The following is a 12,485-nucleotide window of genomic DNA, read 5'->3' as shown; positions in this document are numbered from 1 at the left end:
GGGGGGGGGGGGGGGGGGGGGGGGGGGGGGGGGGGGGGCGCGGTGGTAGGGCAGTGCGGAGAGGGCAGGGATGGGCAGGTCTCTCTCTGGACGGCTGAGCACGGTGGGCTCAAGTGTCCTAAAACCTACATTTGCTTCTGAACTGAGCCCCTGCCTGGCGGGGAGGCTTGGAGGAGCCTCCAAGGAAACTAAATTCTGCTCCTCGAGGCCGTTTTAAGGGAGAAAAGAATCCAGGGGAGACTGCTTTTTCTGTCACCGGCACGTATCATTCAGTCAGCTCATTTCAAGGGAGTCTCTGTCTCTGCCTACAACCTGGCCGTCCTCAGCTCCAGATCTAACATTTGAATGTCTACATCCCGGGAAACACAAAATGGGGAGTATCCGATATGTGTGTGGTCGGACTGAACCGCATCCTGCTAGGACACAATCTTAGTGACACAATCAGTGACAGTAAGACTAGCCACAGGGGGTGCCTGGGTGGCTCAGTGGGTTGAGCCTTTGCTTTCAGCTCAGGTCAGGATCTCAGGGTCCCGGGATCGAGCCCTGTGTCGGGCTCTGCCTGCCTTTCTACCTACTTTTGATCTCTCTCTCTGTGTCAAATAAATAAATAAAATCTTAAAAAAAAAAAAAGACTAGCCATAAGATGATAGTCAAAACTCTTTTCCCTGGGGGCACCTGGGTGGCTCAGTGGGTTAAAGCCTTTGCCTTCGGCTTGGGTCATGATCCCAGAGTCCTGGGATCGAGCCCCACCATCCGGCTCCCTGCTCAGTGGGGAGCCTGCTTCTACATCTCTCTCTGCCTACTTGTGATCTCTCTCTGTCAAATAAACAAATAAAATCTTTTAAAAAAAGCCAAAACAAAAAACTCTTTTCCCTAAGTAATTTTGAAGGAGGCAAGTAACAGATTTCCTTCCTCGCTGGCCGTCATCCACAACCCCTGACCTTCTTCTGGGGACTGTCTGAAGAAGGCTGCCGAGCCACCATGCTCCACTGAATCTTAGGAACCACACCGGGGAGCGCACACAGCTAGGATTTGTGGACACATGTCGCTGGAACGGCTCCCCAGTGTTATGGTGATACGGCCATGCTAGATTGCAACCATCCACCCACGGGACTCTGAGCTTCCCCAAGCCTGAACACTGAGCCCGTCTCCAGGGCTGGCGAGGACTCGGAGACCAGACTCTCCCAGGGTCCCGGAGCAGCTCCAGTGGACAGATAGGTGCTCTCCCTCTCCAGGGAGCTGATTCTGCCACAGAATGCCTCTGTTATAGGGAAGCACTGGCCAGCCAACATCTAGCCTCTCTTGAAACAAATCCCACCTTCCAGAGCCCTGTGGAGCACGTGCACTCCCTCTTTGTCTCAACAGCCCTCCATGAGTCAAAGACAACCATCCGCCCTCCTGGGGCTTTCTCTTCTATAAGCTGAACAACTCCACTCATCTTGCAAGGCTGACATCCCCCTCGCTCTGCTCTGGACACTCTCTAAGTCAGAGACTCCAAACTTTTTTTTTTTTTTGCCTCTGACCATAGTAAAAAATACATTGTACAAGGCCAGTCTTTACTGACGTGCACGTGTGTATACTGTATACCTCCAAAGCCAGTTTCATGCACGAATGCTGACCTCCTCATGTAATATACCTGGATGCCTTCTTGTCGAACTCACTCGTGCAAATACTGCCCGCAACCCACCACCCCGAGTTTACAACCCAGAGCTGAAAATGTTGGCCTGGTTTCACCAAGCCGGCCACCCGTGTCCAGCCTTAACTGCTTACCTAGCTCAGACCCTAAGTGGGAAAAAGCATTCCTTGACACATGGCTATTTGCCTATCTGGGCTGCACGGACAGTCGTCGGCATCGCTCTTCCCTGTGCTGCCCCTCAGCCCAGCAAACACACGGGCACCCGTCAGCCGCAATGCACGTCGACCAGAAGCTTGCTCCTGCCCTGCCATCATTATCATTTACTCTGAACACCTGAAACACCTTTTCCCCACCCCTCGTTTGCCTGCTCAGTAAACTGGGGGATCTCAGGAGGGCAGCAGAGAAAACTGGGGAAGAAACCCCAGTTTTGAAAACAGTGGTAGGTAACTGACAAGGCGTGGGTAACTGACAAGGCGTGCAGTCTGCACACAGACTGGCAGAAGCCCCCCACCCCTTGGGGCCCCCGAGGCCAAAGACCACCGCCCCTCCAGTCTGTCCTTTTTGATTGGCTTGTGTCCACCGCAGAATCAGGTCACTGACTCTTTTCCCCTCCCCCCTTATCTCGGTCATCATAGCGTACATTTTGGTGACCAGGAGAACCGGCGACAAAACCTAGTTCCACCACTTGGACGGACATCACCTTCTAAACCCCAGTTTTCTTATCTGTAAAACGTGGCTAATGACTTCTGCTCTGCCCTCCTCACAGGGGGGTGCTAAGCATGAGCAGGCTTTGTAAACTGTAGAGCACTCGGCAGATGTAAATCGTTACACAAACTATACGTTCTTTTGGAAGAATTGATGGCATTGGCTCTGTTCCCCGAAGGACAGCCCTGAATCTTCTGTGTTTGCTAAAGGCACAGACTCCATCACAGTCCCCAAAAGGCGGCCCCACTGCACCCAGGTGCCATGTTAAACAAGCTCTCCCTTGGGCAGAAATCTGAGGTCATCAAAAATTCATCACTCGCAGCAGCTGGTGGACCCGCTGTCCCCATCACTTTGTGCCTTCATTCAGAAAGAGAAGTAGAAGCGGAAGAACGGGTCCCATGAGCCGTCCGCTGAAACAGAGCCTACACTCAACTCTTCAGGCCAGTCAAGAAAATAAGGGGGTGGCGCGGGCATCGGGCCGGCTCAGTTGGAGAAGCAGGTGACTCTTGATCTGGGGATCCTGAGTTTAAGGAGCTCTGCCCTGGGTGTAGAGATTAAACAAATAAATGAACAACCAGTCAAGGAAAGGGTGTGTGGGGGTGGAGGTCAGAGTCATCTTAGATAAGACTCTGGAAACCAACATTCTCTTAAAAGCCACCACACATAAGGACTTCCTAAGCCCGTGCTTTGAAAGAATGACTTCCAACCTTCACTAGGATGCTCTAGGCAGGTATAATTCTCATTTTACCGATGAGGCAAACAGGTTTAAAAAAAACAAAACCAAACAAAACAAACCACAAACAAACAAGCAAAACTTGCTCAAAAGCACGTAGGGAATTGGGTGAACTTTAATCTGCTTTTTCTCACTCGGCAGTAAGCAAGAGGATCCCCCTCTCTCCCCACCCGATGTCAGGCTCTGCCAAAGATGTGGCTGAAATGCTGGGTTTGAGGTTGACCCCGGAGCCAGTGGCCCCCAGAGTGAGGACATCAAACCAGACAGAGGGCTTTAGTGGTGGGGACAGAAAAGGGAACTTCGGCCTTTGGCAGGAATGGGAAGCAGGTGCCTGTTCCCTGGGGTGGGTCAGATTCTTCTGCACAGTCTAGCGTCTGTGCTTTTAACATAGAGCTGGACAGTTGTTTCTGGACTGGTGCTTGGTGATGAAAGAGAACTTCATCTCATTTTTGTGTGGACCACACGCTAAGAGGAAAGAGGCAAGACATGTGCCTTTCCTGAGCCCCAAGTTCTCCAGAGGTTACCTAGTTCCTACAGCCCAAGGTCGGAACACCTTGGGTGGCATTCAAGGCCTTTCTGATCTGGCCCCAACCAACGACCTCAACATTTCCTGATCTAAACCTGCCCTGGCCAAATGTCCCCAGCCTCACCAGATGGCCTTGCCCATTCCTCTTCCCACACCTCTTCCAACAGGCAAAGCCTCTCACTGCTCTCAGTAGAGCAAACCCCACCCAGGCTTGAAGTCCCGGCCTCAGGCTTTGTCCTCCATCTGAACTCTGCCACCCAGTCCCTCAGCAGACCCCTATGGCCCCCGGAGCTGCGGCCTTCCGGTCGGGCCCTGCGTTGGTACTAACTGTTGCGTTGGGCTGCCTCTCTCTGGACCCCTCCACCCAGATGCTAAGGGCCCAGAGGAGTAGGAAGGCCACAGATTAGGTTCCCATGTCCCTCACATAGCACTTGCTATAGAAATGACAGGTATCAAATAAATTCTGTTGAGTTCATGAGCAGAGGGACGGACAGAGGCGGTAGAGTTAGAGGGGACCCAAAGCTCTGAAGACACACGTCTCTGAGCTCTGTAAGCTGGTCCTCATAAGGCTGTGGAAGGAATCTCAGCTCAGAGCCAGAAGGAAGCTGGGTGTGATGGGGCTCGCTGGCCACTGGGTTAGAGCTTCAGGTCCACCGTGCAGGGCAGGTGATCCTGGCCCCATCTCCAGAAAACCTGGCTGCGACTCAGCTTTCCACCTCCCCACCATCACAGCTGCAACCAGGATTTTCTGTGAAAGGTAGTTCTAATGTTGCCCAAAGAAAGTATAGGCTTTCACGGTAGGCACACAGGGGATGGCGGACTAGCCTCTGAGCGCTGTCCAGCCACGGACGGCTACGTGTCTTCATGTGAGGATGGGAGCCGGCGACACTCGCATTCAGCTCCCAGCCCCAGGGCAGCGCGCAGAATGCACCTGTTTTCCTGACACAGAAGGGTCGGTTCTCACCTATCCCCTGCTCCCCATCCCACTGTCCCCTACCCAAGACAGAATGCCAAAGGCCTGGCAGGGCCAGGAGCTCACCTGCCTTCTCCATAGAAATGGTAACTTCAAAATGCACTCTCTGGGGAAACAAGCCTAGTTCTACATAAGATGAACTGAAATTCCAGTACCTTCTCTTCCCCAAGGAACAGGCAGACCCAGACCTCTTTTTTCCCCCCGGACACAAAGACACACCAGCAGAGACCATCCATCACCAGATAACTCTCCAGCCTGACACACAGGCCCTCAAATGTTGTAAGCCTGGGGATTGCAGGGGGTGGGGGGCACTCTGGTCTAAAGCCAGGGTCAGGCTGCCTGACTACCAAGGGACGTCACAGACACCCTTAAATCTCCACTCTGAGGGGGAGCCACTTGGGACCTCTGGGAAAACCTGCTGCCCCCAGTGCTCAGAGACCCCTGAATCACATCCTGTTACCTCTGGAGGGCTGCTCCCCAATCAATCAATGAACAATGTATTCAGCTCCTACTGTGCTCCTGGAGTCTGAAGCTTAAGAGGCAAAGGTGTTTGCGGGTCCTCAGGCCAAAGCCCCTGAGGTTTACAAGTAGTCCATCTAGACTATCCCCCGTCCATGCCAAGGATTCCATTCCTGCCCCCCCCCCATCTTCTAAGATGGTTAAAGTCCCAGCTCCTCCCCACTACCCTTCAGGTCACCCACCTGTGCCCCCACCCTGCCCACCGGCTCAGTCCAAAAATCTTCCCACAAATCTTAAACAGGTACACAAGCAGGGGGCCCTACAGTGGGTAGGACAGGACAAGCCCCCTTCCCGCAGCCCGGCCCTCCAGCTGCCAGGCTGATTTCCCAGTTTGAGAGGAGAACTCAACAGCCCTCTCGCCGGGGTCTAGTGAGCTCTCCCGGGCAGCCCTGGTGGCAGCGCGGCGGGAAACCGGGAACCCCATCCCTGCCGGCCAGCCGCCTCCACAATCCTGGCCGGGCTCCCTCCTCCAGCACGCCTGGAGTTGGGGCCGACGAGCAGGATCAACAATCCAGAAACTTTCAATGGATCAAGCCGACTGGGAGGGAGAGAGGGAAGGGGGTGGAGGAGGACGGGGACCAGGGGAGGCTCCAGGGCAGAGCCCCTGCTCTCCACTTACCATCTTGCTCACATCCATGACCGAGGCTGCAGGGCAACCCCCCACCCCTGGAGATCCCGCTTCCCCCAAATGCTGCTCCCGGCTAATTCCGCCCGGATGGTGCCATGCTGCGGGCAGGGCGGCCGGCAGGGCCCCCGCGGACTGGGGAAGGCGGCGGCGGCGGCGGCGGCGGCGGCGGCGGCGGCAGGACCGAGGCTGGACCGGAGAAAGGAAGGGAAGGGGGAGGGGAGGCGGGGAGGGGGAGGGGGAGGGGGCAGAGCGCGGAGCCGCAGCGCGCACCGGAGGCGGGGGAGGCGCGGCTCCGCGGGCGGGGAGTCCCGCGACCCGCTGGAGGCGACCCGCTGGAGGCGCTGCGGTGGGGGGCGCAGGGGCGCGGGGACGCGGGAGCGGACGGATTCCCGGGGCCGCCGCAGCCTGCGGCCCGGGCGAGCCGCGAGGGTGTGATTTGAATAACAAAAGGTCGCTTCTCCCGGAGCCCCGCGGCCGGGATCGCCGAGCCGGGAGCGAGGCCGCCGGGCCCGCCGGGAAGTGTGTGCCGGAGCATGAGTGTGTTTGGGCGCGCGCGCGCGCGGGTGCGCGTCGGGGCGGTGGGATCGGTGGGGCTCAGGAAGTGCGCGGGGAGGCGGCCGCGAAGGAGCGCGGCGGGGGCGCGGGAGCCGACATTCCAGTGGGGGCAGGGGGTCCGCTCGGCCCCTCCCCGCTTGGCTTCCCTGCACAAAGGCGGGATTCAGAGCCGGTGGTTTGCCTCCTGCGGCTAATCCGGAGGGGACGCCCGGATGAGTCTGGGGTCTGCAAAGGGACGGGCGCGCAGCAGGAAGTGGAACAGGTACCCCCGGAAGGCTCGGTGCCCCGCGCCAGGGAGCCGGAGCCAGCCCTTCCGGCGCCGAGGGAAATTGGCTCCTCGATACCGAGTGTCCTGAACGCAGCGCCTTCTCTCCAGCCAGAATCCCCGACTCTTCCACTCCTTGCTGGTCTGCCCTTAGATAAGTGGGAGGCCCACACTCCTCTCTGCCCCAGACACAGCTGGTGGCCGAAAAGGGCTCCAGGCAAATGCTCTTCCTGGGCACTCTCTGCAGGAAAAGCCTGGACATCCAAGCCTAGGGTTTCAAGGCGAGCTGCCTCAAATGCTCTATTGAGCAGGGAGGTTTGGGGCTCACGCCAAGTCCTCAGGGACCGGAGGCCACTAACACCGACCCTGCTTTACCCAGATGCAGATGAGGAAACTGAGGCCCAGAGCGGGGGAGTGATTTGTCCCAGGTCACACACCTCGCAGGGACTGGGGTCAGGAGAATCCTGAGTAAGGATGGTGCAGCCCAAGCCAAAAAGAGCTTCCCAGGCCATCAGAGAGCAACCCTTTGCGGTCAACAGGTGATGGGACCCATCCACAGCCCGGGCCTTCTGGCCACACACCAAGGGGCCAGGAAGGTAACACTAGCCAAGTCAGTCCCCCATCAGGCCCCAGGACCTGCTGGGCCGACTAGGAAGGCCCCCTCCCCTTCCAGTCTGAGTTCTCAGTCTATGAAATGGGAAATGTTGCTCTGCCTGCCTCCTAGGGGGATGTGAGAACAGCATGATATAAAAGACATAAAAATAGGACAGGAATGTATGGGGCTTTCACTGTGGTGGTTATTTTCATTTCCTGGCTTTGGAGCCCAGTTACAGGGCTCTCGGCATCAGCTAAGGGATCTCTGGGCCCGGGTCTCTCTGTCTGTCCAACCCTGAGTGTGACCTGCCCTGTCCCAGGGCTGCCCCTGGCGAGCCCAGCTCTCGCAGCACTGTGCCCCACGTGGGGAACTCCGGAGGTGGCCCTGGTCTGCTCCAGTGGGATGGGCTCCCACAGCCCCTTCTCCTGACTCATGTCCCCAAGAGGCAGGAAGGAAGCACGCCAGCACATCCTCACCAGCCAGCACCGACCCCCAAGGTAAATGAGAGCCAGGTTATTTGCTGCCTGATTAAATGTACCAAGATCTCCTCTCCCAAAAATAAGTAAATAAGTAAGATTTCATGTGTTTAAAAAATATTACGAACTGTTAGGCCTGGGGTTGATCAACAGATCAAGGTCTCCTGGTACAGATCTTGGCACCCAAGCCAGCAAAGTCCATTTTCTCATTAAAATGGGGATCGGGACCCCTGCCTCACACTGCACACAGGCCGTAGGGTCAAATGAAAGAAATGTCTCAAACGTCACCCATAATAGGCTGAATGATGGCCCCCGAAGGTAAAACGTCCCAATCCCTGGAGCCTCTAAATACTACGGTCTGTAGGAAAGAATATACACATACGATTCGGTTTAGGATTCTGAACTGGGATGATGACCCTGGATTATCTGGGTGGACCCCAGATGCAATCACGTGTGTCCTTTTAACAGGCAGACGTGACACTCAGAAGGGATAAAGCAACATACCAGAGGCCGGAGTGAGACGGCTACAAGCTTACAAATGCTGGCTGCTGCCGGAAGCTCGTGCAGGCAAGGAACAGATATCCCCCTAGAGCTTCTAGAAGGAGGATGGCCCTGTCAACACTTTGATTTTGGCCGAGGAATACTAGTATCAGACTTCGGGGCCTCCAGGACTGGGAAGAAATAAGCTGATGTTGTTTTAGCCACCAAATGTCTGATCATTTATCACAGCAAACACAGGAAACTAATATGTTGCCCAAAGGTCAGTGAGGGCTGGTGTCATGGACGTCTTGGGGCTGCCCTCCCCACGGACTTCCTCCCCGCGGACTGCTCATGTGACAGCAGAGGCCAGCCAGGAAGCAGGCGGGTTCTCCTGAACCTGGGTGCAGGGGCGGGGGGGCGGGCAGCTGGCAAATAAGCAGGTACCCACATGCAAACATGTATATGCACAAATACACACACGCACACAGGATTGGAGGAAACAGCATCTTTAAAGAAGCTGAGCTGCTCTGCCCTGGCCACCCCCTGCCAGGCCCACCCAGCACACAAACACTTTTGGGGGCCTGCCTTTCCTCTCACTGGTCTCGGGCAGACAGGTTCAGACTGGGAGGGGAGGTGAGGAGGAAGGCCCTGCCTGGGGATCCCCCCCTTCCAGAGTGGCTGTGCCATGAGGCACCCCATGAGGCTATGGGCCACTGCCTTAGGCTGGGGGAGCCTCTTTTGAGTAAACTGGACCGAAAGAGAGGGGCGCCTGGGTGGCTCATTCGGTTAAGCGTCTGCCTTCAACTCCGGTCACGAGCTCAGGGTCCTGGGATCGAGCCCCACATCAGGTTCTCTGCTCAGCGGGGAGCCTGCTTCCCTTTTTCGCCCTGTGCTCTCTCTCCCCATCTTCTCTTTCAAATAAATAAACAAAACCTTTAAAGAAAGGAAGGAAGGGAGAGAGGGAGGAAAACAGCGGGTTCAGAAGAATGCTGGGACCCTCAGCGGCTACTCTATTCTGTCTCTACCAGCTCCCAGGCCAACGCATCCAGCTGCTGACTCAGCACCTCTACCCCGGGGGCAAGGATAGGGGGTGGGAGGGGGCCTCAGTCTCCCAAGCATCTCACACTCAAGGAGTCTAAAGATATATTCTTCTTTCCCTCTGTTTTCCCATTTTCTGTCTCCCTGGTGGTTCTGCCTCACACTTTGCTGTGTAAGCTAGAAACTTCGAAGTCAGCCTTGTTCCTCCATTGACAACCCCCACCACCATCTATCTGGATTCGACATCCATGCGATGCTTTCCTGCAAACAGCTTCCAGTCTGGGTCTTCCCTTCCCATACCTGACGGCTCCCGCACTGGGCAACAGCAGCCCCCTAACTAGCCTCCCTGCCTCCAGGCTCTTCCGCTCGGCTACCTCTTCCACACATCTAACCGCAGCTTAGATGTGGGGGGGGGGGGGGCAAACCTCTCCATAGGTCATTTGGCACTCAGGGTCCCTACTAATCGGGCTCCTCCTCCGCCGCCCCGCCCATCAGTTAAGTCCTGACCCATCGAACTGCTGGCACGGGCTCAGGACGCTGCTGGAATGCCCTTCCCATGTTCTCAGCTTAGAAGATTCTTGCTCGCGTCCTTCAGGACCCATCTCAGCTGTCACCATCTCTGTGATGCCATCCCTGACCCATCCAGGCACAGCTGGTCACCCGTCCTACAATGGACAGCCCCTGTGCATAGCCTGAATCATCCTGGGAAGGGATGGTCCCTCCCCTGGGCTCTCCGTGCTCCCCATGTGAGCTTCCTCGGGCAGGGGCTGGGCCTCACTGGCCTTTCGTCCCGCCCTGCCTCTGGCCAGACTTTCAATTCCCATATCACCGCTTCACCTTAAACAATAAAAAGTACCACGCGGGCCCCCAAAGGTGCGGCGGATGAGTCCTGGTCGAGGGTGACACCTACTGGGCAGCCGCGGTTCTGCAGCCCAGCCCTACAAATCCGTACCACACTTCCAGGCCCAGGTCTGCAAATCCTAGGGCGGGATTCCCAGGAATGAGGTTTCAATCAAACAATCTTCCCTCCAAAAGAGCCTTCGAGAACGTCTGTTACTGTGCAGCAGCTGCAGAGGGCGGCGACGTTCAGAGAATGCCTTTTTGTCCCTTCTCCCGTCGGATCCTTTAAACCATCCGGAAAGGCAGATGGAACAGGTGTTATGACAACACCTGTCTTGCAGGTGAGGCTTTGCAGAGACAGTCTGCCACTGATCCCGGAGGAAGGCACTGAGACGGGGAGGGAGGGTCCAAAGGTTCATTAGCTTTGCGGATGGTGTTTCAGTATTTTATAAGGGGGATGTCCTGACATACTATTATTTGCATAGGGGCGCCTGGGTGGCTCAGTGGGTTAAGCCTCTGCCTTCGGCTTGGGTCATGATCTCAGGGTCCTGGGATCAGGGCCCCACATCAGGCTCTCTGCTCAGCAGGGAGCCTGCTTCCCCATCTCTCTCTGCCTGCCTCTCTGCCTACTTGTGATCTCTCTCTCTCTCTCTGTCAAATAAATAAAATCTTAAAAAAAAAAATCATTATTTGCATAACAGTGGATATTACAGAAGGAAATGTAGACTCTGGAGTCAGACAGGCTTCGGGCTGAATTCTGGCTCGATTACTTTCTGGATATGGGTAATTTCCCTAATCTCTCTGCATGTTTGTTTTCTTACCTGAAAAACAGGGCTTACAGATACCTTCCAGGATTGGTGTGAGATTAAGCAATCTGGTGCATAGAAGGCCCGCAGGGCATGGGGGGGCTGGCCCCAGCTCGTCCCCAAACAGTCATTCCCTCCATTTACTTGGCGCCTAGTTCCTAAAAAGTTCTGGATTTTTTTTAATGCTTAAGTCAAAAGAAGAAAAGGATAAAAAGCCAAGGGTGTCAGTAGTCATCCTGATTAAAAGGAGAGTAAATAAAGAGGTTTCCGGGCAAAAAAAAATAAGGCACTGCAGTTCCTGAGCTACCCCTGCTGAGCAGAAAGGACACCAGCCTCAGCCAACAGCTCAGTGGTTCCCACTCCTCCTCCCCCGGGAGCTGCGGCAAGTGAGCCTCGGTCAGAGCAGGTGACCCAGCAGGACTTCCAGCCTGGTGGCTCCACTGCCAGGGCTCCCACCCGGGTCTCCTTTTTTTTTTTTTTTTTTTAAAGATTTTAATTATTTGGGGCACCTGGGTGGCTCAGTGGGTTAAAGCCTCTGCCTTCAGCTCAGGTCATGATCTCCCTGTCCTGGAATCGGGCCCCGCATCAGGCTCTCTGCTCAGCACGGAGCCTGCCTCCCCCTCTCTCTCTGCCTGCCTCTCTGCCGACTTGTGATAGCTGTCAAATAAGTGAGTAAAATCTTTAAAAAATTTTTTTCAATTATTTGACAGAGAGAGACACAGCAAGAGAGGGAACACAAGCAGGGCGAGTGGGAGAGGGAGAAGCCGCCCCGCCCCCAGCAGGGAGCCTGATGTCAGACTCAATCCCAGGACACTGGGATCATGACCTGAGCCCAAGGCAGATGCTTAATGACTGAGCCGCCTAGGCGCCCCCCACCTGGGTCTCCTTGAGCGGAATGTGGCCTTGTCAACGTGTCACCCTGACTCCAGTGGGAAAAGCCCTCCACTGCCTCTCTATGCGGGGATATAACCACACGTACAACTTGAAAAAGAAAAAAAAAATCCTTAAACACAAGCATTCCTAGGTCTAGAGTGGATCTAAGTATCTGAAGGTAGAGTTTCGGGTGACAAGTCGGCAGGTGGGCGCTGTGGGTGGTTGGGGGGGGGGGGTCGTGTGGAGAATAAATGTAACCACAGAGAACACTACTGAGTTCTTAACGTGCCAGGCATGACAACAAGTACTGTTTCTTTAGTCTCTAAACAACCATGGATACGAAGGGTTCTGCATTTGTCCTTACTTTACAGGGAAGAGAGGGAGGCCCAGAGAGGTCAGGCGGCTTCCCCAGGGTGCCACAGCTAACAGCCAGGGGGGTCAGGGCAGAGGGTGGGCAGAGAATTCCACAGGGAGCCCCGCCCTTGGGCGTCCCCAACCCCTGGGCATCCCCGACCCCTGGCCCTGCCCCACCTGTAGGATATCTGCCCTCACCAGGATGGGCAGGCAGTTTAAACTATGCGATTATTAGTATGTGTTTTTATTTACAGGCTTTTCTTCATCCCAAAGCCTGTGAGTACAGCGAATTCCCCTGCCTTCCGCAAAGTGACTTGCCCTAAATTCCCAGAGTAGGGCACTGGGCACCTGTCATTCAAATGTGGGCCCTGCCTGCTGCCTCTTGGCCCCCAGTCCCTGTCCCCGCCTCTCCGCACCTGCGTGCTGCTATGTTCCAGGTGTCTCCGCTGTGGGTATATGCGGGGGGGGGGGGGGGGGGGGGGG

The 12,485-nt window shown here is 55.7% G+C and overlaps 1 protein-coding gene across 2 annotated transcripts in view; it reads right to left on the bottom strand.

Annotated features, from left to right (window-relative positions):
- HIP1 (huntingtin interacting protein 1) overlaps positions 1-12,485 on the bottom strand; it is a 139,839-nt gene that overhangs the window by 72,847 nt on the left and 54,507 nt on the right. The window contains exon 1 of one of the 2 annotated variants that reach the window (XM_059414669.1): positions 5,712-5,847. The exons of the other annotated variant lie outside the window; for it this stretch is intronic. Within the exon in view, the coding sequence (XP_059270652.1) occupies positions 5,712-5,729 (18 nt within the window). The 5' untranslated portion in view covers positions 5,730-5,847. Of the gene's footprint in view, positions 1-5,711; positions 5,848-12,485 lie in introns of those variants that run through there. 2 annotated transcript variants of the gene reach the window in all.

Source organism: Mustela nigripes, chromosome 11 (assembly GCF_022355385.1).
Source record: "Mustela nigripes isolate SB6536 chromosome 11, MUSNIG.SB6536, whole genome shotgun sequence".
NCBI classification, from domain to species: domain Eukaryota; kingdom Metazoa; phylum Chordata; class Mammalia; order Carnivora; family Mustelidae; genus Mustela; species Mustela nigripes.
Note: the sequence above shows the minus strand (reverse complement) of the source record. Positions and strands in the feature narration are given on the sequence as shown.